The sequence below is a fragment of the Aulonocara stuartgranti genome, assembly GCF_965226115.1.
Source record: "Aulonocara stuartgranti genome assembly, chromosome: 16".
NCBI classification, from domain to species: Eukaryota; Metazoa; Chordata; class Actinopteri; order Cichliformes; family Cichlidae; genus Aulonocara; species Aulonocara stuartgranti.
The window spans coordinates 2,766,365-2,793,902 of NC_138952.1; the positions used below are offsets into that span (position 1 = coordinate 2,766,365).

Sequence of the window (27,538 nt, forward strand, 5' to 3'; positions counted from 1 at the left end):
TAAACAGAAACACTGAGTCAATAGAGTCCCATTAAAGGAAAAAAGAAATACAATAACTGAAAAAGGGGAGAGGTGGCAAAAACTCTGCTTGGCCTCTAAAATCCCAATAAAAAAAAGAAAAGCGCAGTTACCAAGCTGAGCTCAACGATGGATCTACACGAACGTCTGGGGTTAAAGAAGCACACTCCAGTCACGCCTGCAGCTGGTTCAAAATGAAACACGTAAATAAAAAGAACAAGCACACCTGTCGTGGCGGTGCTTCACTGCCTGCATGTGCAGAGTCCATGTCAAAGTTTCTGACCAACAGAAACAGAAATCCAAGCTCAGAGGGGGCGGAGCCTGTCCATTATTCCACCTAGTGTGAGCACTTACTCGTTTTTATTTCATAATCGTTTTTATTGTGTGCATACAGCACTTTGTATCTGTCGTGCCTGCATTTAAAGTGCTTTATAAATAAAGTGGGTATGGTATGGAATAATGTTGGGCTAATACTGAATGTCCAAGAGAAATGTGAGCACAATAAGCCCCATTTAAAGCCATTTAAATCAGTTGTAGTGGGCCGGGCGCTTCATTGACAAACGCCAGTTCAGCTTTTGCTGTTACATTGAAGTCAGGTCTGCTTACTAGTGTGTTTAAGTACATTTAGTTCACAGGACTGCCCTTGTGGTACACACATAAAAAACAGAAAACAACAGTAGCGTGTAGCTCTGATTAGCTTGTTTGCAGCAGCTGGCTCTTTTAAAGAAGCAGTTTGATGGTTTCTACTTTAAGTTTGTTATTGTACTTTTCTCTACTGGGCAGATGATCCCAGTGCCATTTCAACTCATCGATCTCCGTATGTAGTACAGCAGTAGAGGGATATTACCTAATCACAGACATTTTTGTTTATGAAATACTCAAATGTAGTGATTTCAATGATGCAAACTGGGACACGTGGTGCTTTCTATACATGTGTGACAAACGAAAGACTGACTGTGAGCCTGGGAAAAAAACCCAGTAACTTGGGTCTTTGTTAAGAGCTGCCTGATTACCAAATAGCTGTTACAGACAGCTGAATATTCATGTTGGGTATTGTGGTTACTTTGGTTCTGCTTTCCTGTGAATTGACCATGCTGCTAACCCTGCTTTTGTATGTGGGGAGGTGGGTTTTCCAAGCACGCATATGTGAGGATAACGCGTGATATCATTGTATTTTTCCTTTTTTATTAAACGCTGCAGTGGTGACTGACTGGTGTGACTGATGGTTGCTGTGGGTTTTTGCCTCATTTTCCACACCGAGTCTGAACTTAAGGTGAACGCAGATAAAACTGCTTTTATTAGTGATCGTGTTTCCGATGACAACATGGGTGTAGCTATTACTCAGCGATGAATGCCTCTGGCAGGTCTCTCCTACTTCTGCAGTGGGTTGCAAACTATGAATATGAAATTTGGTACCTGCACCGTGCAGGCGTGCAGGATGGAACAGCCGGAAGGAAAAGGAGGAGGCGATCTGATATTTTTCTTCCTGAAAATTAAGTAAGCTGAGTGTTGTTGCTAGGCAGTTTTTAAGTGAGTCTCAATTACGTAGGTGAGAACTACAGAGATAATGTCTGAAATGTTCTGACTGTGCAGAAACTGTAAGTCCAGGGGCTGTTGTTCATTAATTTATGAAAGTGTGACACATTGACATTTAACGAGGCTTCTTCCTCAAACTAAATGTGAAAACAGGGCAATTCCACAGTTACTCAAAATTACAAATTAAAACGTAATCATTAAAAAAAAAAAAAAAAAAAAAGGCTCAGCATGAATGCAATTAAGAGACAAAAGTTAGAATAAATATCTGAACGTAAATCGGAATACCTGACCTCCTCGCTGAGTTATTGTCTAAAATACAGTCGTCGCATTGATCGTTGGTGCTTTTCTTGAATTTTCCATCGTAAACTGAAGCGCAACAAATACAAAACTGACAAGAAATGATGGAAACCAAGCGCTCGATGCTTGAAATTTCATCGACCCTTCTTTAGATGACATTTAAATTACGCTCGGCGCTACAACAATATCTGGAATAACACTTTACACTGATATTATTTCAGCCTACGGCTTTCCATCTATACGATCATCAATACAAGCCCCTCATGTGCCTCCCACAGCCAACCCACACACTCGCACACCACCAGCCCCCACGGTTCCCATGACAATAAGAGGCTGCTTCTGGATTTTCACTCTCCGCCGGAGTCACGGCCAGTCGGCCACAGAGAGGATCAATAGAAGTATTGTTGCTCTCGGGATGGCTTGTCCTTCCAGGAAGTTACTGCTGCTGCGGGGGCCTGATCAATGAAGCTGGCAGAGAGGCCGACAGAGCTCACACTACATTGAAGTTCTCACATTCGGCTAAGCTTGAACACACAGACGGTCTTTTACATACGTGGCTCAGACTCATCTGCATGACAAGACTGACAGGAAGTGAACGAGCAGTTACAAAGTAGCGTGGATTAACGCACAGAGTAAAAAGTACGACTTCATTATCACATCAGCACTCATCAGATATAATGTTCATATTGTCGTTCGTGCTTTTCTTTCAGTAAACACAAATCTCAACGCTAACAGGAAGTGATGTGTCTGAGAGGATGTTATTAGAAGAACTGCGCTGTGACTCAAAGGGAATTTCCCGACTGACTGTGTGTCTCTCTGTCACGGTGCTTGATCAGACGGAGAGCCGAGACAGACGGCCGTAACATCAGTCACAAGCTGGCTCGTCACCTGGTCTGAAGCGCACGCACCGCGCTCGCTTACAGACACCCTGCTTTATTTTCCCCTCGAGCTTCGCCTGCGTGAGACCGAATGCTTGTAAAGCGAGATAAAGACCGACTGATCAACCGCTGAGATCAAACCTCAAAGCCAGAAATGGAACAAACTGAAGCCAGTGGGACAAGTGAAACCCTACCCATTAGTATCATCAGAACACAAGAGAAAGAGAGAGAGAGTGGGCTGCGTTTTAAATGTCTGCCGATGTGTCGAAACACAAGGGATTTTTTCCCCCACCGACTCTCAGATGAATCTGAGGTGGGCTTGAGGGGAAATTCACAGTAACGGAAAAAGGTATGTAGGAAAGTTGGTCTGAGAGAAAGGGGAAGGGGTTTGATACTGGAAGTTTTCAATTCTAAAAAAAGAAAGAGCAGACGAGACCACTGTCTTCATCCTAACGTCTTTGTCTGGGAACAATTTCAGTGTTATTGAGAAAACACTAAGAAAAACAAACAAAAAACAAACGTAATGTTCTGCCATGTGCTTTTAACTCGCACACACAATTGAAACAAGGCGGTTGGGACTGAAGGGGGTTTACTTACATTGACTTTGAAGGCCTGGACTGTGTTGTCCAGCAGCAGTACGTTGCACACAACCTGTGTGTGCTGCCTGTCTCGCTCCAGCTCAGTCGCCCGGACATTGTAGGATCTGCCAGCAGGCAAGCGGAAGCGCGCGCTCATCACGCTCCTACCAGGGTCTGCAACAAGAGAGGACACAGCACAGAGGAGAAAACGATGAGTGAGAGCAAAACCAAAACGGGGCTCGATCAGGGTCCGATCTGCCAAAGATCTAAGATTGCCTGTAATGAATGCATAACACCACGAAACTTAAAGTGCGCTTTAGGGGACAAAAACCTCTTTGTTCAAGGCTCGATCCATCTACAAACAGATGCACAATACGGCACGCAGCGACGGCAGCCGCGCAAGCCCGTGCAAGCAGGTCGAAGCATCGGCGAGCGAGTGTTTCATGGGAAAAGAATGTCAATACGCAAGCGGCAGATTCCCTGCCAGGGTGATGCGGCTCAGCCCGCCACCTCAAACACTCACGGGACAACCCAGGATGACACATTTTATTATTTTAAGAGGCAATTAGACTTCGTCAGTGAAGAATAATGCAACAACCGGGGCCATGCTGCCCTGTTTATTACAAGCTTCAAAAACCACAGCACACCTGATGTATCTTTCCAAACAAAGAACAATTCAGTTTTAATCTTAGTGGGGAGAATTAATGCAGCACGCTGTTAGCACGCTGTTAGCACGCCGCTATCTAAAACAAAAAAGGCGCCCTGTGACGGCAGAGCACAGCTGAGTAGGTGCAGCTCTCACTGTGTGATCTGTGCAGACACACTGCTGATGGTGATGCTGATGAGGAGGACGACGCAGCTCTCACTTCCAACATGAAGACAAAAACACGAAGGCTACAGCAGAGTTAGAGCAGCGAATGACGGACCTGCTTCACACAAAGCGACGAATGAGTAAACCTCCTATAGTCACTGATGTCGACTGAAGGTAAAACATGAAGGTGTGGGATTTCTCTGCTTTTACACCCTGCTGAGGACTCTTTCACGTGACTCTAAATGTGTTTGTAATCTCCGTAGATGAACAGTTCTTTCAAAGAGTAAAGACAAGATCACGGGCACCTGTTCCACATGATTTTCATACATTATGATGCATATTCTCAGATTCTAGAGCAGCTCTTATCCAGAGTAAGTCTTCATTATCTCAGACCAGGGCTGTTCTATTTTCCTTTAAGCCACGTTTGTTCTGGACGGATGCTCCATGCAAACCGAGGGTTTTAAAAAAGATGATTGGTTCACTTTACACAAAGAAGAGACCTGCGATGTAACTTGGAGAGCTTCACAGGAAGAGATAAGCAGACCTCGTCACCTTTGCTGCTGCTGAGCTTCCTGTTTGTCAATTTCAAGTGAAATAGCGACTCTGAATTTTCTGAGCTGCTTCAGAGAAATCAGACGGGCCCCGTTTCCCCCACAGTGTTTCACTTTTCCTTTACAATAAACTGTGTTTCTGTCCGATTATCCGATTAGTGAGTAACAGTTCAGTTCTGTGAAGCTTCTGATGAGAAGTCGGTGGCTCGCAGACTGTCTGGAGTCGTCGTTAAAGCCGTCTGTCAGAGGCTGGTCAATGAAACAGAGGAATGATATGATGCTGCAATGAGCTCCAAGCCCTTCCTGTCCACATCCTGCTTTTTTACTTTTAGGTCATCTAGCATGACTGCAGATGTGACAAACCCACAGGGGTCACGGTGCTGTCATCGCGGGCTGCTGTGTCTGTAGCGACGGATCTGTGGATGGGGAGAGCTCTCCGAGCTGCTCATCACTACACATGAGCACAAACCAGGATGACCTACTGACAGATGGTGCGCTCTCTATAAATGCACATTTATACTTCAGGTCACCGCTAACAAACTCTCCCTCTCACACACACAGACACACAATAATCTATATGTCATATGCACAGAGGAAGTTCTGACAGTCGCCTCATCCAAAAATAGACCAAAAATAGACACAATGACATGTGACAGACATCTCAAGAAAGCATCTATCACCCTGTGGTCACATTATATTACTTCATCGTGCTGAATGTCCAGTGACTTAAGAACAACTCAGGAAAGCATAAAAATATGAGAAGTGCTCCACCAGGGCCAATGGTTTATTCTATATATTCATTTAGCTTTCTTGGCTCTCCTTAAATGGACTTTAACTTTGTAATTGTACCCTGCTGAGACTCATTTTAATATACCTGACACAATTTATGTGGATATCATGCATGTATAGGATCCTTTTTTGGTAAAATGTCTGTAAATGTAATAAAGTGAAAAATGTTTTTGATTGAAACAGTTACAACCTGTTACTGTAACATTATCCTTCCCTATATGCCTACATCTCATCAGTCCAAACACTGGCAGTAAGACACACAGTTTTAAATGATCAGATCAATCTACTGACCTTCAATACACAAGCTCAAGCTATGAGGTGTTTTTTCTTTTGGTCATTTTTTTAATCATTAAGCTGACTTGAAGACCTTGGTGGATATAAGTCAAATTATAGCTATCGTGTTTGCAGACAGCATGACGCTGCAGGTGTTTAATACAAACATAAAATATGCAAAGTGTGGATTCAAAAGCATCTCGCCTTCACTGAACTAACAGGGAAACCTCAGAAACTCCAGCTAAGCATTTCTCACACTGTCAAACTCCTCTGTTCAATGACAGGCTGGTGAAAAATATCCATTTATTATTTTAGTTTCAGTTAACTCATTGCCCTTTGCTCCCCTCCTCCATGCAAAGATAAAGAAAGGCATGTCTTTGATAACAATTTCAAAATTATACGATTCAAAAGCACAACCGCCTCTGCCATCCCAGAAGATCTGACCAAACCCAGAAGCGCGATCTCTTGTGCCTACTTACCGTTTACTGACATCTTAAACCGGAACATGTATGTAATGCCTCCAGCTACTTAATTACAAAGAATTTTTAAATTCATAAATTTATCTCTGATGTTCAGTAACAATCTCAGAAGAACTAGCAAAGCATTAGCCTATCGAGGAAAAAGAAGCTACAATGTGCAGCAAGCTGATTGTTTATGATGTCACAGTAACCAAACTGATCACACAAAGACATTTACCACGTCCGCTCACAATTTCCTGGGCAAGAACTGCCACAGCATCAGAGCACAAAGTGCTGCAAGATGCAGAGCTGGTCGTGCTGTAGGTGCTCCTGGTGGGATCGGTATATTCTGCCAGCGGAACGAGCACGCTGGCCTCAGTGCGGGCAAACGCACGCGGACGTGGCCAAGCATGCGCGATGATGCCAGCCACAGCGCTGCGAGCTTGGGAAACAGAGCGAATAGAGCAGGGAGACGGATGCAGGGATGAAGCCATGCAGAAGGAAGGGAGGGACGGAGCAATGTGCTCCTATCGCTGGCTCTCTCCGAGGACGAGCTGTGGGATAAACACACACACACTCCACAGGCTGTATCGCCTTGCCCTGCCCTTTTCCTGTCTTAACGTTCCTCTGCTTATCCACATGAAGACAATTTCAAAACTGCAGACAGGATGATCCCATCCTGTCTGCAACCATTGAATCACGTTTTCACGTTACCTACCTGAGCCTGAGAGCTTTAATGATCAGTTTAAAGTCCGGCATAAAACCATTGTTTGAAATATAAATGAAAATAGTTTGTCAAGAATGATTTTCATCAAGGTTTTATCTCATTCGATTTGTTCTCATGAACTTTTACTAGAGTGACGCAATTAATCGAAATGTCTATTCAATTAAAATTGTGGCCTCCATGGATTAGGAAAACGAGATAAAAGAGATAAAACAATTATCGTGCCTGCTTCCTTTCACAACAGTGCTTTTATTTTGTCTTCTGAGCCGCCACAGCGAGCAGGCTTATTTTCAGCCTGAGCCACACACAGAATCTGGACACAGTTGAGGACTGGATGGATTAAACTGGAGGTGCTCATTAGTTAACCGGTCAACTAGTATAAAAGTAGGAACCCACTTAAACAGTCTAAACTGGTTAATCGGTGCCTTCGTGCACAGCATCTCAAACATATCATACTAGATTAGTTTGCATAGTGTTGCTATGACATAAGCATCAGCCTTAGCATCCATGTCTGTGCAGGATGTGGCTACACGTCGCTCCATTCGTCTGCTGTTCAGTCCATTTTCCATCTTTACAGTGCTGCAGGACCATGCAGGGTGGTGCAGCTTGCTTTTACCTGGCTTCTTTACAACTTCCTGTCACAGAGTGACAGAAAGCCATCTGCCGGGGTTGCAGCCCTTGGCGTATAGAAGGAACAGTTAAAAGTGTTGCACATAGATAAAGTAATTTGTCTGAGTAGTATTCGTGGTATGGATCAATGAGTCGACTAACTGGATAATAGATTAAGCTCATTTGTTTTTCTTTAGGTTTTTAAAAGTTTCTTCCTCCTTATTCATCTCTTTCCTGTCCTACTACACCGTTTCCTCTTCCACTCTTTCCGTTCTCGCCGTACTGAAATTTTCTGCTCCGCTGTGGTCCTTCCAGCTTTGCTCTGCTGAGCTGGACAGGACAGCCACTCTCCCCTGAGAGAAGCCTCCGGAACTGCAGGAAGCAATTATTGTAGCGTGCTTCCGAAGTCAGCGGAGCTTACAAACAGGCAGAAATGCGTGTGTGTGTCTAACCAAGGGCCCTTGACCCTCAAGCTTCCCTCACTGGTGGGCTCCTGCGGCTCCCTCAGCTTATTGCAAACACAGACGCTCCTGCAGCCTTCCTGTCCATGCACAGGAAAATGAGCCTTTAATGTAAACGCATATATAAACATGCTGATATTAGCATGCACACACAAACAGACTTATCTAATGCGAAGATCGGGCTGGGCATTTCGGTCATTCTAGTTTAAAGCTGCGTTTCATGATTTCTTCTGTAGGTTTGTGTCTCTCTTCTCTCTCGTTCTCCACACAGAGCAGTTCCCAACATCCTCTCTGCATCTGCAAGCACACCCGGCTCCAATGTCCCAATTTTACCTCGTTTGTCCAGCTTCATTATGATTTTTTTTTAATAGCAGCTGCATAAATTTGAGCTTTGAGTGCTGCCACACAATCGCCAGGTCTCTGTTCAGTGAGTCGGCTCACCAACAACTGAGCATTTACCCACATTCAGGCAAAAGTGACCAAAGTATCACCTTTGCTCCACATTGTATACATGGCTCTGCTGTTATTAGCATGCACACCACTTGTGTACATAATAAAGCAGATCCCAACAGGGCTGAAGCACCGTCCTTCCCCGTGCCTCTTATTTATACTAGTGTCGCCGAAGTCCTCAAAGCGAAAGCTTCACAACTGGCGCCGTCTGCTCCAGCTCAAATACGGGCTCACAGCTGAACTCTGCTTGCCTTTTACATTTCTATTTATAATCCCGATTCCTTCAAAGGAACTGCTACGTATGGTTTTTCTGTCCCTTTGTGCTGCTTTGGAACAGTTGAACTAAGAGGCTTGCAGTTAGGAATCCCAAAGGAATTGTGCATAACAGCTTCACAGCACAGCGTAAACTAGGTCATACACAAACAGGTGGTCAATTACAGATGTGTGCCACTGCGCGTGCGTGTTTGTAGACAGCCTGCGATTTCCGTTTTCATTATAAATGATTAGAAAAACTACTTTAAAGCCCTCGTGGACGATTTCAATCAGAATAAGAACGAGTGGCGCAGCACTCGGTTGAACACTGGAGGGTTTCACCTGCACCTTCATGCAACTGCTGTTTTTATTTGGTGCTATACAAATAAACATGAGGAAATAAACTATTGTTTGGCATTAAGACAGAAAAACACTTCCTATACCAGGTCTTACATCCTTTCCCTTCTCCCCCATCAGATCACCACTATGAACCCTTTGATTTTACTTCTTCTATGTAGGAACCACTTGTGATTTTAGGGCAGCAACAGCATCGGGCTGTTGCGCGTCTCTGATAGTCTGGGAGTCCAAAAACTCGGGCCAGTCGAGGCGAGAAAGCTGAGGCAGCAAATAACCTTGAGAAGAGAGATGTATGAAGACCCAACAAGAAGCTAGAATATCATTTATAACAGCAACTCTGAGCAGTACCAGAGCCAAGTCAGACTTTGTGTTGCACGCGTTCAGTTTGCCTGTAACAGACACTGCTAATCCACAGATTCAGTAAATCAAATCAACTGTGCAAACTATAAACTATAAATGTCCGGTTCCGTTTCTGCCCCCTTTGGTCTCAAACCCATCATCATTCAGCCGTGCAGAGTTGCAAACGTCTGCAGACCTCTGCTTGAACCTTACCGAGCCCTTGTGGAATAAACCTCTCGGAGAGCATGAATGAAAATCCTGACTCAGCCGGCCCGACTGCATTGATTAGAAAAACGACACCGTCCATTCTAGTTCTCAGCTTTCCAGAAGCACTTCATCGGGCATTTCAACACAAGTGCACCAACGTGTGCTACAAAACCAAAGAGCAATAACAGCCTGAGAGGGGGAAATTTCATTTTACGTATAGAGCACGGAGCACAGTTAAAGCAGACACACGTTTAAGGATTCACACGTTACAGATTGTATGAAAACGTAAAAATATAATTAGAGCAAACAAATCTGCTGCGCAAAGAGCATCTCATAGAAACCAAAAACCAAAGTTATTTATATTTTGGAGCTTCCTGACCGCTTCAGTTCTTATTAACTTCTTTCACACTCGATATTTCATCACTGAATTATATTAAATAACCTGACACGACACAGACTTTCAGCAACACTAAAGCTTTCTGATGAAAAAGGAAGCACTTGTGATTTTAGTCGAGCTAACAGAGATTCAGCGTTTCACATTTAAACCTCACAAAATGCCTTTGAGATCACGAGCTCCATTTGAAGATTCACACATCAGTTGTGCACTTTCACCTGTAGTTACAAGAAAGAAAAAGAGGAAAATAACCTGCTCCTGAGACATGAATGAGAAACCGCTGAATTAAACGTTCCTACCGAGCCCCGGGGCAACGCGATTACAGAAAACCTACTAAATTAATAACAATAAAAACATATTTTAATAGGTTTTTGCCAAAAGGATAAAACGAGGTTAAAGGTCGAGTGTTAGGCAATCAACAATAATTAGAACTATCAAAAATGGGAAAGTCATGCCCAATACTTCTCATATAAAAACATTCAGATGTAATTTGCGTGTAATTATTAAGGCGAACTAGCAGAGTCTGTTCACTTTTTTTAAATGGTTTACCTCCCCAGGAATATTTTACACTTTAACATTTGATCCAGCTGCTGCTAACCTGCTCTGCCCGTCCATTCAGGGGGTCACTGAGGAGCGGGAGAAGGATCACCGCTCGCCGACTGGAGTTTGGGTCCAAACAGATGAAGGACTCCCCAGAGCGTCACACAGTGGGCGCACGTTTATTTGCACATGAGCGTTTTTATATATGACATTATTTAAAAATTGCAGAGTCAGTCCCAGCTGTGTGCACGGGCAATGTGATCGAAACAAGACTGACGTAGAAAAAGCGAATAAAACGTTATCCTCCAGAACTGCACCAGTTTAATGAGGAGCACTGTTAACATACATGTAATTTACCTCGTTAGTACTGAAGCATTCAAGTCTCTTCATAGTATAAATCACAGCATTACTGTTATTATTGCAAGTCCACCAGTTACTGCATGAGGGCGGAGCAGTAACTGAGCAACTTCCTTCTAATGAATTTAAGAATAAATCCTAAATTTGTGAATCCGATTTTCCAAACAATGCAGAAACATTCCGATAATCTTTGATACTAAATCCCTGACTTTTCTTCTTCTTCGCCTCCTCTTCATCCTGTCTTTAAGTGTCAGTATGGAGCGTGAGTCCATTATGCAAATTACAGTCATCAGTGCCAGAGAGCAGCCATTTACTTCTGCACACAAACACACACAGAGCCATTGATAAAAGCCAACACCTGTCACAGATTCCTGCTGAATCAAAGATAACACAGAGGAGACTTCTCAGCTCGTTCTCCCGCTGCAGTCCTCGTCTCTCCAAGCATCTCGAGTGACATCTCATCGTCCTATTAGATTTATTATAATGTCATCGTCTTCACAACCTCCCCTCTCCCATTGGCTCTTCCATCTTTCACTTCTCGCTTCTCTTCTGCTTCTTTTCCCGAGTTATTGGCGCCACCGTCTCCCCTTTAGAAGCCGCTAACGTGCATTTTCTGCTAAGAGAAGAGCTAACTGTGTGAGCGAGTAACATCTACTCTCTGTGTTGCATCACTGTGAGTTATTTGAGGACAGATTAATCTCAACAGCTGCGCTGGAATAAAGAAAGGTTGCAAAACAGTGGTCGTTCCACCACAAATGCACAAAAGCAGCACATCCTGTCCACTTGATTTGTCTGCAAAACAACATTTAGCTTCAACTACGGCACTCTTCAAGGCCTGGAGACAAATAATCGCTTTGTTGTTTGCACAACAGCCGTGAACACATCTGCATCTGTAAAGTGCACACTGAATACTTTCTTAAAATATTGAGGAGAAATAAAACATGTCATAGTCTGAGTACGGTAAAAGAAATAAATGAATTACAGTAGACATTCACACCTGGGGTTCTCTTCTTCTTGTCATGCACACACACGTCGCATTTTGTTATTTTTGCAATGGTATCAGTGGCGACTATCTCAGGTTTGAGGTTTCCTGCTTTTAGCTAACAGTGCAAATAATCATTCATCTATTCATAATGTTCATCACATACACAGCAGCATTTCTGTGTGAGAAAATTACTGAAACAATGCCAACAAATATCCTACACGTGGTTAAAAACTGATTTCATTAGCACAGGTGTTACTAAATGAACAGGTGAAAAGCAAACAATCTTAACAACAGACGAGCAAAAGTTGAAGGACGGGTCCAAAAAACAGCGCGGAAGAAAAGACAACAAAACAATGCATTAAAAATGGATAAAGATAAAAATATTAAAACAGGAAAATATGGAAGGAAACTAGAATAAAAGGAGATATAAGGGCCATAAAAGGGCACCTCAGGCTGTACGGCTGCAGACTGGATCACGCCGGGTCATCGTTTGTGCTCTGAGGCTCGGGGCCAGACGCAGGCGTCGCTTTAAAACAGATCCACAAAATCAATTGTAAACACATACAGGAAGTCAATGGAGATAAGCCAGGAGTGGGTGATGTAAAGACCACATTTGTCTGTCACCGGCACTAATGAATTAGCTGGACAACAATAAAATACCACTTAGGGTTTGTCAGAGTGGTCACTGATGTTTTAAACACACCACGGAAAGTTTGGACTGAGAATGTGAGAGGGGAGGGCCCCCGTTTATACAACAGCAGGCCCTCTGTGCAGTAATATTCTCACACACACGAGAGAGAGAGAGATGCAGGTCTGATTAAAGCTGCACATTTCTCCTTTCCTGCTGACGCCGGCGCCTTTACGTGTAACCGGGGTCGGTTTCTGAACACTCTGCAAATTTCCACCCGCATCCACCCCAACCCTGCACATTCCTGCCCCACCAGCAGGGAGGCCAGGTGTTCTATAGCAAGCGCACGCCCTCCTGCTGCAAGGCAGATAGATTAGCTCAGTGACAATGCAGCACTTCGCACGATCCTTCGAAAGATCCCAGTGATTTAAGTGGCAAACACAGCTCAACACATCTCCACACCCAAAAGCATTGAAATATAAATAAATGAGTAAATAAGCAAACTACAAGCATCTAATGTTGATATCAGTAAAACCACCGCTGACATTCACCGTGTCTCTGTGCCAAGCTGAACCCCGTTCCCTGAATCTGGTCCTGTAAGCGAGTGTGTGTTTAACAGTCTGTGGAGTCAATAAGCTGTAAGTTAATCAGCCTCTCTTCATTAAGGTGCAGAAACCCCGCTAGAAGCCAAGCACACTACAGTAGACAGGAGCAGGCTCTTTATGTATAAGCAGTGTGAGATTATCTGAACCGTGTGCGTCTGTGGCCTCATCACCAAACTCTGCTGCCACAACAATTAAGCTGACACACGTCTGAACATATTTGTTTGTGCTGCATCTGAAAATATCTTCACATGACAACTTCAGCTCAAATTCCAACAACATGCATACATTGAAAACATGAACAGATGCAGCATTAAGTGCTCCGATGCTCTGATCGTGCGAAAGCAGCTTTTGTCCAAAAGCACAAAATACTGTAGTGTGAAGCTGTTAGTGGGCAGATCTTTGACTCATTAAAGTGGAAACTGCCTCAAAGTAAGTCATGGAAGTAAAAACATATTCCAAGATACTCATTTGGAGGCAGGTAAAATCTCTTTTTTTGGTAAATATTCAAATCCTAAGCCCATCGGAGCGGGCACGCTCCAATTTGTGTAACTACTTTTAAATCCCGGTACAACTGCAACCACATAAGCTAGCGCAATAATTTCTTTTGCACATAAAACCAGAGCTGCACTTACATATCATGCATTCAACTTGTCCCAGGTCGCAGTTTCCTCCCACATGTGGCTTTGCAAAAATCGCGTAAAAAGCGCTGCCAACAACTAAAACATAATCGTCCTGAAACACGCAATTCGATCAGCTGTTAATAGTACTTCCTACGTCAGTGCGAACTATCGCATGTCTGCCATTATCTGCAAAAACTGGAAGTGACCTTTCAAAGGTTTACTGGTGTTTGTAAAAGTCACGTTTGACTTTAAGCCTTTCTGTATAGTTTCTGAGAGGCTTAATTTCACTGTTGCAAATAGTTTATTTTGTTTTATTTTGATGAACATGCTGTTTTTTTGCAAATTGTGTACAATAATATTTGTTTTTGTTTTTCCTGCATTTTATAAAAATTGGTGTATCTCAAAAACGAAACTATGAAGACACTCAAAATGAATTTCCTGTGGTTGGAAACTATTTTGGGCAACTTTTTTGCATTTACAATTTTAAGGGTTACACCTCTGAAATTTCTCTTACTAGAAATAAGTGTAAAAAAACAAAAACGTTTTTTGTAGTTTACTGCACTTTTTTGCAAGCTATGCAGTTACTATGGACTTTATGCAGGCGTATTATTGAAATTTGGGATATAACGGTTGTACTGATGTATAACAACTTAAAATGCTCCCAGCTATGGCACTATAGCATGTAAAATATAAAGATAGATCCATGCTAAAATATAAAGCCTATGATAGACTTGAAAGAGTTAAAAAACAAACAAACATGTTCCTGTAGACGTTAACAAGAAGGCCAGCATAAAACGAAAAAATGGCTGCAGTTCAGTCAAACCTGTTAAAAACAAACTAATTGTTGGTCTATGGCGACTGCAGCACGTGCAGAGCTAACATAAACACCATGAACGAGAGTCGCCCATATTACCGGTCGCTCCACATATTTCTGACCCTCAGTAACAGCAGATAGCCAAAACACATACATGTGGGTCTGCAAAGCTTTGCAGAGCTGGGATTAATCCTAAAACGGTGTTAAAATGGTCGTGTAGGTGGCGATAGTTTTGTTTTCAAATACCACTTTGTAAATGAAAACGCAGATGTGAGGAGTCAGCCTGAGGCACGGGATTTTTCTTTGTCAGCTAGGAACTAACATAACGTGTCAGCCTCTCAGACGGGACGGCATGTGACAGTCAGGAAAACGACATGATTCACTTACTCCCCGTCACCCTCGGGACGAGCCTGTACTCTATTCTCAGAAGCTGTAGCTGCTCAGGTCAAAACAGTCAAACACCAAACCAGTCACTACTCATCTCATCAAAGTTCAAACCACCTCTTTATTACAGGTGTCCCCTTACACTACTCCAGCCTTTTCTCCAAGAAGATGCGCATGTTTTATTTTTGCTCCTTGCTGAGAACTTAATTAAACAGCGGCTGACATTCAAAATGACACAAAGGCAGCTCAGAAAACAGGAAAAGGCTTTTTGCACTGAGCACAGCCTTTAGATGCAACACTGGACGTTTCTGCAACTATTACGGCAGCTTTACCGAAATGTGACCATAATATCATATTATCAGTGTGCAGGATCATTCCCCCCCCACAGTTAATGAGTTATTAAGGTCCTATTACAAAAGAGACAAAAGGCCCTAAAGATTTATGCAAACCTGGACCTAGAGGATTCTCACCACACCAAATTATGCAAATGCAGCAAACATACAAACATCAGCACATAAACAGCCAAAATGGATATTAATGCAAAACAAGCCAGGTAGCGTAAGTGCCACTCCATATATGTGCATCCACACAACCACTCCTTTTTCTCCTTATTCCCAAGCACACCGCATTAAAAACAAAACACCTGCTGCTTTAATGCAAAACCTTCAGAACGGCTGACTCTTGCACTAACATGCACTAGCATTTCAAACCCAAACATACAGGCCTAACCCCCCGCAGCATGCATTTCATTTACAAACACAAAGGTGAGAAGCACAAAATCCAGCCACACCATTAGGTCATGCTGTAAAAACAAGCGCTACGATGGGGGCTCTGCTGATACTGAGCCCACCCTGATGATGTGCATGCAAATTAAACATCTGCATATAAATAATGTAAATAACATGAATAATACTCTTTATTTCTTGAGGACACCAGTCGAATGCTCCAAACTACACTCTGCCATCTCGCCTGTCACCCTGTTGCGACGCAGCGATGGCACCAAAGGAAAAAGCTTGAAATTGGGATGTGAGTGCAGATGTGCATGCCTTGTGTCACTCAGCTGTGGCCTGGCCTAATGCACAACAACCTCAAACCGGGTTTCACAAACTCGGGTTAAACGGTGCTTCATTTAGCCTGTTCTGCATTCGCTAGAATTTACAAAGAAAGATGAGTGCAGCCGCAGTCCTCAGCACCAACTACTGCTGTGCATCTACTGTCTATGCTTCTCTGCAGACACAGGCTTAAATCAAACAAGGGCACAAAAATTAGGTAAAGTGAAACACTTCCACTCGCCTCTTTGTTGCAGTGATGGCCAACAGTGTGAAACAGAGGAACATGCAAGCAAGATCTTCCATGCAGTCTTTAAAACATCTCAGAGGTTTTTTTTATCACATACGTGCACTTCTGAGCTAAACACCTTTAGCTTGAGCTTCTGTTCGTGGTTTCTGGTGTGTGTGTATACATCCACGTGCACAAATTCAGGATGTCCTCTGCATGCTACGTTACATTTACATGAGAATGGTTTTGTCCTTCGAGTCCTGTGGTTTAGGCTTTCGAACTCAATGTGAAGACAGGTGACAACAGGCCGGGCTGTGGCTAGTCGTACGGTAAGCGCTGAAGACACAAAACCTTAAAGGTAATTTAAATATATGTGGGCTTGGGGGAGATCATAAAGAACTTCAAACTATTTCGATCCGCCGAAAAACAGCCAAAGGCTCTGCTGCGATACAGCCAATTCGAGCGGAAGATGTGATTCAAAAGCAGTGTTGATGATTAAACAGCTTGTTTGAATGTATTATATAGCTTAAATAACACGAAGCATGTGTGTGGGAGAGGTGTTAGGGGATGTCTCTCCACCACGGCTTGTATGAAGAGGTGAAGATGAAGAGATGGAGGTGGGTGGAACACATTGCGGTTGGTAAACAGGGCCAAAACAGGAAAGCGTGGGCCTACCTGACAGTCACCTCAGAGCCTGTAAAATGTTGCCACGCTTTAAAAAATAAGGTTAGCTGCTGGTGAAAAAATACTGAGACAGCAATTTGTTGCCTTTTTTTGCATCTCCTGAGGTGCTTTAGTTTGAATTTTTGTGTGGATGAGCCGCCTTTCAGGCCACAATCTGCTTTGCAGAAAAAAATGTGACGCATGCTTATGTGCTAAACTCAAACAGCTGATCCAAATCTGCAAGCAGCGAGTTTTTTCCCCTGAATTTTTATTTCTGCTAGCATCGCTCAAACCAGTGAACTGTAAATGTCCTGACGCAGTAGGGACAGCCTTCAGACGGCACTCGCTCGGGTTTGATGTGGAATACTGTGCGACAATAAAGCTGCAGCCGTGTCACTGATCCGAGTATTGCGATGCACGCCTGACGTACGAAAAAGAGTAAAAGAGCACTCGATTTAACCTGCCCCGCATTTATTTGATTTCACAAAAAGAGTGCAACCTGATACTTAGATGTCGGATCCTAAAAATGAGCTTCAACTTCAGAGCGAAGCTGTTGCACAAGAGAAATGACAAAAAACGGTTCTGAAAGCAACCAAGCATCTAAAAACACATGACTTCAAAGAGGCATCATATCATTTCCGATGGGTTTTTAAAGGCCGCTAATGATTTAAGGTCTTAGCGTCTGAAATGTAATGTCCCAAAAAGGATGCACATCTGTTTTTTTAATATGTAGAAGGACTGGCTTTAATCCATACGAACACATGACTGTGGTTTTGTTTTTCTAGCTTGTTCAGTAAAGCCTCAGCTCTACGATTCTGACTCACATCCAACAACCACACACAGCTCAGTGTCAATCTAGTGCTGTTGATCAATAAAGGGTACATAAAACAATTTACCAGCTCCTCTAAAGATCAATACAAACGAAACACGAACAGTCATATCCTAGGATACCTAATATCTAAATAAGGGGCCTGTCCTCAGCTGCAGCCACTAAAAATCAGCCTTTAATCAGCCCGAGCAACAAGCCTGAACAACCAAACCATAAAGAGAAATTACTGCCACCGCTCACCGTGGAAGTGGAAGCTTAGCCAGTTTTAATCAGTCAGTAGGTTTCTGCTCAGGGGAGTTGCAAAAAAAGCTCAGATTTATGGTCCTGTAATTAACATGTCTGAGATTAAAGTGACGAAATGTCATGTATTGTCCTCTGGCTAGAGGCTCCAGTGCTGGCAGAGAGGCCGAAAGAGAAAGAGCGGGCAGAGCGGCCATGAGTCAGCCGGAGCCAGCCCCCTGCCTCATGCTGAAATCAGAGAAACCACAAGAATGTAACAGCTTCTGTTATTATCCCTCCCTGCTGCCTCGCAGCCTGATGGCCTGCCCCAGAAAATAGCAGCGAGGCTGGCTTCTCTCTCACTCACACACTCTTGTTCTCATGTTCTCTCGATCCTCTCATTCTCAAATCTGACACACACATTTTTCTCTCAGGCTATGGCTGTCCATTTTGTTTAGCTTTCTCTCCACACACACACACACACTTAAAATTTAACCGATATACGTCCAAATTTAAACACCATCTGGGTTTAATGGTATTCTGAGGAGGGTTTAAACAGCAGCAAAGTGTTTGACCGCAGTTACATTGGTCTCTTTTAGCAGGATGAGTCGCAACACTGCTAACAAATGACGAGCGCAGTCGATAAATTGCATACATGCGGCACACGTGCTTTTGTCTAAAGCGGCTCACAGTAACATCATTCGACCGTCGCAGACACGAGACTTCCTTTTGTTGAAATGAAGCCGCACAGAGCCGCGTACACTCAGCAGCCTTTATGTAAAGCGTGAGGCTGACTCAGCAGCCCTTCAAACTCTCCGGTGACGAGTGTTGACTTGTTGCCTTGTTTGGCAGTTGCACAGAATTGCACCAATGCAAACAATTAGGATTAAATGGAAATCGCTCGCTATAGCCTCAATCTGTTTTCATAGATTTACTACCAAGCTTAATTTGCAGAAACAGATCTCTGCATATGAATGTGCAGAATCGGGAGACAAGGGATTTTTCCTCAAGAGTCCATGTAAATAACTAAATAGATAAAATAAAATATGGGAAGCTGTACTTTCCAAACTGGTTATAATCTGCCAACTTTAGCTTTTTATTAGCTCTTTGCAAAGTATCTATAAGGAGGCGTTTCATCAAATTTAAATTATGATCCTGAAAACAAGAAAACTGGGATAAAACCTTTACTTTTAAAAAGCTCTCGTGCCTCATTTTTCTAACCAATAACATCCCTTTACTTTACTGCGGTGTGCTTTCAGCCCTCCCTAAAAGTCCCAGCTCACTAACAGTTTAGCTCTGCTCAAGCCAAAATGACAGAAACACAGCATTAGGTCAATGAAACTGGACTGTGGATGGCCAGAGGCTGCCTCGTAGGCTTAAATTGCTGAAATTATATATAAATTATTCCTCAATCAGGTGTTAGCGGTACGATAACAATGTGAAAGTGAGTGGGAACAGCAGCAACTGAGCCGTGAAGTGGTAGGCCACATAAAATCTCAGACCGGGGTCAGCGGATGCTGAGCCGCACAAAGGTTACCGGCTTTCTGCAGAGTCAGGAACAGCGCATGCATAGATGTGTTGGTGGAATGGGTTTCCATGGCGACCAGCTGCACACAAGCCTTACATCACCGAGCGCAATGCAAGGTGTCATATACAGCGGTGTAAAGACGCAGCCACTGGATTCTAGAGCAGTAAAGACGTGTTCTCTGGAGCGACCAATCACGCTTCTCCCTCTGGCAATCTGATGGACGAGTCTGGGATTGGTGGATGCCAGGACAACGGTACTTGCCTGGCTGCGCTGCTAAGTGTAAAGTCTGGTGGAGGAGGGATTTATGGTGTCTTTCAGGAGTGGGGCTCGGCCCATTAGGTGCAGTGAAAGGAACAAAGTGCACAAAGCATGATCCTGAAAGACAAGGATGAGCGAGTCTGGTGAGGAAGAACTTGACTGGCCTGCACAAAGTCCTGACCTCAACCTGACAGAAGACCTTTGGGATGAACTGAAACGCCGATCCAGGCTGTCCAACATCAAGGTGTGACCTCACAAATGCTCTTCTGGGAGAAAGTCCTGTAAACACTCCTAAACCTTGTGGCAAACCTTCCTAGAAGAGTTGAAGCTGTTACAGCCAATCATATTAAACCCTGTGGTTTAAGAATGAGATGACACTCGAGTTCATGTGTGTGTGAAGGCATACGAGTAAATAGTTTTGATGTGTGTACTTAGTGTATGCCAGCTATAATCGGGGTTTATTGTTTTTTGTTTGTTTGTGACAAAGTCGGCTCTTTGAAGGGACCGTTTCTATCCTCGGGCTTTGAGTCCAGCTGAGAAAGGCTGCGGAGGCCCAGGAATAAACAAAGGAGCGCAGCAACTTAAGCATGTTGACATCCCCATCGCTGTCGTCCCTGCATCGACTCATATACACAGTGAAAACATTTTCACAGCACAAATTTATAAATTTACATTTGGCACAAGCCATCTGCTGGCTAAAACTGACCAAATTACAGAGAGAGAATTTACAAACAGCTTTGTCTTGGACAAGCTGGTCCTGTGGAATATGATTCAAGACCAACGAGGATTTTTTTGGACAGAAAACAGGCCTGACGGTGAGGAAATAAGTAGCACGAAGTAAAAATAGTAATGTCCCAGGTTTTCAAACTCCTCTTTTAGTGAGTGTTTAGGTTGGATACGGAATCACTCCGGGCTTCCTCGACAGACCTCCAACAACAACAAGCAGCGGATAAAACCAGGTTTTACCATGTAAACCGTTGACGTTCCAGAAATAAGCCCGTCAAGTGCAGCACAAAAATAACGCTGCATGTCTGAAAAAAGATGGCATAAGACTGAAAAGTTGGAGATGTTAACTATGTCACCAAAATAACAGCACTCTTACTGTCACTAAGGTAGGCTAAATATCTCCTATGACCCGTTCTCATTACTTTTAAAATAGCTCAAAACATTATATTCAGGATAAACATTACAACGGGCTAAATTTGGGATTTTGCAACTCAGTCACGTCAAAATTCCCTTTGTCTACAGAGGAAGTACAAAAGCCCAGAAGCCCTTCAATGCAGTTTTTACATCGAGGGCACAGCAGAAAAAGAGCAATCCATTTTTGGCTCTGACCCACTGTTCTTAAGCAACTGTGTCCTCTGACCCCCCGAGGTATTCAAGGCTCTTTAAGCAGCTGTTTCAAAGGCAGACCTGAGGATCTGAAGGTGACACGCACACACCGAGCTCAGGTTGCACAGGTGGCAGGTTAAAATGGGCACGTGGCAATCGATCTACAACTCAAATGTTCATTGGCTTGTATGTGTAAGCGCACACGTGTCTACCTGCTGCTGGGTTAAATGGATGTGGGATGGAGGAGAGTGAAGGAAAACACAAGTCTGAACAAGCACTGGAACATAACCAGGGAGTCAGCTGTGCTCACATACCTGAGGATAGTAAACACGGGGGTGGGGCAGCACTGAAGAGGAATCCTGATAATAATGTTAGGATGTAGCAGTTTTACTCATAAACTGGTATAAAACTTCATTTTGCCAGGGCAAACTTGAATTACATTTCTTCTGCTCGCTCCAGAGCGCTCTCCAAATTCAACAGACAACTTCCCCAAAACGTCAGATATGATTATCTCACCGGTGCAGCAGTTTTACAAAGACGTTCCCAAAACGCAGCATATTGAGGGCATCGCGGCGTTATTACCCACAAGTACGATTAACATCGCATTTTCTAACTGGTTTGACAAAGTTTGCCAACACTCCCGATAATTTGAACGACAGCAGTCTGAACAAGAAGACTGCAGAGAGGTAGACAGATAAATAAATAACGAGCACAATCATCTACAACTGGTTCTAGACACCCAATAGCTGCATTAGATGAGTACCTCCCCGGTAATACTTGGACTGTTCTAGAAGGAGTTCAGGTCATTTTTTGAGTTTATTTATGGAAAGGATCACAGGAAGTTCCTGGTATTTCAGAGCTATAAGGTTACCGGTATTGGTAAACTCATGAATGTAACCAATAAGAACAAACATCAATTCACACATTAGACACGCCCACTCATGCCAGGAAGTCACCCTCTTTCCTTTCTGTCTCCACACCTATCAAACGGTCATTTCTCTGTTTATGCCTGTTTATCCATCTCAAGTGATCAGTGGCTGTACGAAGATTTACATGTACCCAAGTAATTCTGTCTCACAGCTATAATCTCACCCTCTAATTGGGCTCCCTGTGAAACAGTTTCCAGGCCGTTCGATTGGTTTATCTGTCTTGTTGCCCAAAGTCGTCGTGTCTCAGGCTGGTTTAAATTGGCCTCAGCCTTTCAGGGAGTCAGTCTGGCCTTTCGGAGAGGTTCAAACGTTGCGAAGGAAAGAGGTGAGCTGGGTTTCTAACACAAGACTAAATGAGAGCAGCTGTACTGTCAAAGCAAGGCAGCCCCATCATTGCTTTATTTCCATCATCTTTGTTTTCATAATTGTTAGAAATCATAATTTTAATTGAATAGGATTTTTGATAAATTGTACAGCCCTATTAGAACACACAGATGACTCATAATAGGGCCAATAAAGGATGCTGAATTACAATAGACGCCTCGAGTCACAATGTTTCCAAAGTCTACAGCAGTGTGGGTGTCAGAACACAGTGAATCACGTTGAAGACGGTAAGAAGACAGAAAAGTTTGTGTTTCCAGCGCATTATTTTTTTTCCATATTTTCATTCTGTGGTCCTCCATAACAACGGGTATGATTCCAAAACTCAGTCCTACCTGTACGCAAACACATTACTGTCCAAAATCCTCAAGTACCTTTTTCTTTTTTTAAAACAGGATCCTCTCCTAAAGCCATTAAAACACACAAAATTTGGAACAAGTCTGAAGAACCGTTACAAATCATCCTCATACGTTTGGTTTAGATGCGTTTTCACTTCTGGGAAAAGCTCAGTTTGGTATAAGTGAACATGCTGCCTGGGTAGAGCACGCAGGATGCAGCGAGAAGACCACATACTTGCAGAGTATTACCTGCACTATTCTTATATTAGACAAGACCAGTCATCACACAGACTTTTAATTAGGGCGCTGGCAGATTAAAGGCTGTATCGGGCATTTGCGTTCTCCTCCGTCAACTAATGCCAAGAACAGTTTAGGGATGCAGTGAAGGGAGGCTTTTCATGAGATCTTTATCCCTTGAAGTCTCATCCTAGGGCCTCCGCTGGGAAAAAAAGGACTGTGGATGATCCAGGCCGGCTTGATGTGATGATACAGCACGACAGCCACTTAAAGCTTCCAGATCATCCAACAAAGACAAAGCTTAGACTTTGCTTCAACTTACATGCTGTGAATAACGGAACATTTTGACCACCTTTGTAAAAGTAAACGTTTGATTTGTGATGGTTATTTTTTGCATGCCAACCTCAGTTCAAAGACAGTTACTACTTACTCAAATATCAGCGATTGCTCTGATTGAACCCTAAAAATGAACCTGTCTGCATTTCTGCAAACAATAATTTTATCACCTAATAGATACTTTCGAAATGTGTCCATCGGTGATGTCCTGTTTTATTTGTCCATTAGCCTGCAGGATAAGTAAGTGTTACATTTAGAATATATCTGGATGTCTTTTAAATAACTCAAATGGATTAATTAAAGATTAAAATCATCATAATTTTCAATTCATTCTCCTCAACTAAGCAATGGAGTAATCGATGCAGCTCTATGAGGCATTAATTGCGTTTGCCTAAGCAGTAGGGGGTCTGCATCCACCTCCCCTTCGCCTGGACAGCATGCTGCTCCAGCTAATCAAACCATTATGACCCCCCCGCTAAGTGAGAGCACCATTATCATAATATGCAGTTTCACCTGATTAGTTATGCGTGACTCAAGCACACCGAAGCTGGACAAAGAATAAGATTTCTCAGAAGTAAATCAAACATGGCCAACAAAATATATCATGAAGAACCGCTACAACACCTGCATCCAGTCATAACATACAGCATTCATTTGCAAATAATATTCAGTGCAAGAACAGCTACACCCAATCCACAAGGCAGCTTTTATTTTTGTCCCGCTGTTCACAAGCAGACAATTATTATTTTTAGTCTGGGATTTCGATTTTGAAAAACTCGTGCATGTCAACCTCCCGCTTTACTTTCCATTGATATTCAGACAAGATTTCTAAAAGCCTGTCACACTCATCCACCATTTGATAACTCGTTCGTCGCAGCATATCAAAAACAAAAATCTGTGTCATTGTAAATGTGCCGCTATCCGCTTTCCATTTTGGAAGTTTGGATCTGCCGAGGCACCTTCATCCTGGCGTCCTGTAGCTGTGGTATCTCGCGCCAAATAAACACAGCTGTGTTTGGAGCTCGGGAGACGGTTTTCGCTAAAAAGTCGTGCCATATCCGCCCAAGCAACAGACCACTAACTAGCTGCCTTTCTGAGAGATATCTGGCTGGATATTTGTGTGAATGAATGGCTGCTGGTTCACTTGTGCACAGCCAGTCTGACAGACTAAAGGAAGTTCAGTCCAGCGCGATAATGCTGACGGCGTACGGGTAACTGCAGAAAGCTGGCATGATACTCCAAAGTGAAACGGCCAAACTCTGTGGATCAATGGTTAAACTTCCATTTCATGTGTGCAAACAGGACTGCGAGCTGTCCAAAGGGTCATAACGAAAGGTCGCTGGTCCTCTTGGCTAAACATGAACAGGGCTGTGAGCAAAAGGTCACAGGAAGCTGGTGTCAATCAAATAAAGAAGGCAAAAATGACAATAACTACATATATGGCCTCAAAATGTTTCGAGTTTTACACAAAGTTTCTGACGGGCTTTTTCACAGCGTTTCTGGCAACATTTCCAAGCCTACTTATCTGAGGCTTGCAAATGCTAGCATCTTTAAAGCATGATAACGTATCTTGCCTGCAGCACCCAGCCAGCAATCTTCTTACCAATACTCTCAGTTAGCAGCAACACTAAGCTGTCAGCGTGGAGAAGCACCACGCTGAGAGAAAGGGTGTGCTTTCCAACGTTGAGACTAACAAGAGCAGGCAGCCGGACGAGGAGAGGAGGGGGGAAGGAAGCAGAAGAAAATAAGGAAAGGACAAAAGGAGACGGCGAGGATGGAAGAAATGCTGGAAAGATAAAGTCAGACGGACGTTCCCCTGAACAGACATGACTTTATGACAGTACAGAAACTCAGCATCAAGTCCTCAAGAATTGTTCAGTTTTCTAGGCTCTTTAAAATCACATTTCCCCAACACTCTGCTGCTCCCAGCCCAACCCTGACTGTACACATAACAAGAACAGCTGACCTTTGGCCAAACTGCTAGGTGGGCTGGTTTATAACCTATGTTTAACCGAGGGGCTGACATCTTTATGCACCTTCCCTGTAGTTACAGAAATGGTGTGATGATAAATTGACAATGAGAGGACTAATCAAGCTGAAATAGATGCAAATCTGCTGCACTTTCGACCTCCGCGCGTCACTTTTTTCTGACTTATGTGCAACACTTGTGCTGGTGGTTACTCTGGCAATCACCAGCACAAGCATTTTGTGATCCTCATCCATATCACTGGCTTGTTTTGATTGTCACACAGCATGAGAGGTTGACGTAGTTGTCATTTTGTTGACAATAAAGCTCCCGAGTGAAATTAAACAGCCTTATGCTCACATGGATACGCTTATGCACTCACTGCAGTAAAAAGCCCATCAGATATTTAAAGTCTTATTGAACAATAGAAAATTATGAGCAAAATAAATGCGTTGCAAACTCTAATGATAATCATAACATATGTTTAATATCTGTTTTTTTCATCTTAGCTCATGTAAATCATGAAGTTTAGCCATGTAAATATTGTCATCGGCCAGAAGGGTGGCACGCTCTCTGTTCGCTCAGCCAGAGTCGTGCACGCATTCTGCTGCGTCTTCTCTTTTTCTTTCTTTTTTTGCAGAACAAACCATAGAGCGTGCACACACATGCATGCACGCACACACACACACACACACACACACGCACAGTTGTGGCCAAGCGCTTGTTCTGTTTCTGCTCTATTGTTTGACATCTTGTAAATTTCCACCAGGAGGATGATGGGAAATAATCCGAGAGGAATTTTTGTTGTACTCTTGCAAATATTGACCCTGCAGCATCTCCAGTCTTACAATCTATGATTAAACCTCTGAGTTTTGACACACCGTCTTCAGGCTTAAGTTTTCTCCAAGTCTTTTCAAAGCCTTCCAGTCTGTGGCGCCCATAAATGCATAAATTATAGTTTGCCTCCTCATCACATTCACTGAATCATTCACAAATCTGAGCAGGTTACCTGGGGATCTGATCATTCCTGACACCAAAGGTGCTCCCGCGGGAGCCCCCTGCCCTCTGCTAGCAGGTGCAGTTTATCCCAATTACCCTTGCCACACCTGTACCTCTTATGTCTTTCTCCTCCTCGCACACACACACCCTCCTAATGTACACCGCAGGGATGGCAGGTTCAGGTGTGGCGCTCAAGTAAAGCAGGGCTGTTGCCGCAGGCGATCTAAGCTCCACCAACTGTGTCTATCCGCTGCTTAAACCTCTTCAGATTCGGGCAGAGCAGACGGAGTCAAAGCAGGATTCTCCTCAGAACACCGCTCATGAATTTATAATGTGTATAAAAATAAAAACGATGAGTGCATTTTTATTTTATGGAAGCAAACTTTGCTCTGCTGTACTTAGTCGTATTTAGATGCTAACACAGCCACGGCACAGCACCCACTCCCACTGTGTGCACCAGCGTTCGGGGTGGGATTCTGCTTCGTGATTATGGATTGTCCGGTAAACGGATGGACACTCGCATCTTCAGCTCAAACCCCATCGTGGTTTGGCTTGTTTTCAAAGCAGTATCACATATTTACGTTTCATATTTAAAACTAAATCTTGCTACCTGCAATTCATAACAAAACCAGCATCAGTTGCAGTACTAATGACTGCACAAGCCAGCAAGTCTCTAATGCCAAATAATCCTTGCTTCCACGGCTTAACACGATATGGTCGCAATCAACAGCCTGGAATACTGTCCCAAATAAAAATGTGATGCATGACAGGCCTAATTCCCAGGATAAGTAGTTCAGCTCCAGAAACTAGCAGCCTGAGCAGGGATTCCCACATGGATTCAGGTCAAGACCAACACCAAACAGCAGCTCGCATACATTTCTGGACAGCAATCTGTTACCTTTTTTTGGAGGGGACAAAAACACACAGAAACGCTCCTGTCGAAACAGCTCTGTGTCTAATACATGTAAGTCATGTGTTGTATGCCAGCCTGCCCTTAAATCTAAACATGAAATAGTCCCAAAAAATAAATACATAAAAAAGAGCTCATGGACATGACTTCTCCTTTTTTCCCCCCAAAGCCAGTCAGCATGACTTTGACATGTATTTCAATAGGAAGCATGTTTTGTAACTACAGCTGTTGTCTAGTATCAGCCGGCTTATTTAGAGGGTCCTGTTTCCCTGGCAACTAAGAAAGAAACCTAAAACCTAACCCATTAGCTAATCCTAATCCAGTAATTTTAGTACTTCTAAAGCCTAAACCTCAGGAGTAGTTTTTCTTGTCTAAGTATAACTCCGTTCCTTTAATTCCAAAACCCAACAATGGACTTCC

The 27,538-nt window shown here is 43.3% G+C and overlaps 1 protein-coding gene across 1 annotated transcript in view; it reads right to left on the reverse strand.

Annotated features, from left to right (window-relative positions):
* Positions 1-27,538, reverse strand: part of ptpn4a (protein tyrosine phosphatase non-receptor type 4a) — a 70,830-nt gene that overhangs the window by 40,294 nt on the left and 2,998 nt on the right. Inside the window, exon 2 of the mRNA XM_082508111.1 lies at positions 3,327-3,481. Coding sequence (XP_082364237.1) covers positions 3,327-3,464 — 138 coding nt within the window. The 5' untranslated portion in view covers positions 3,465-3,481. The remainder of the gene's footprint in view (positions 1-3,326; positions 3,482-27,538) is intronic.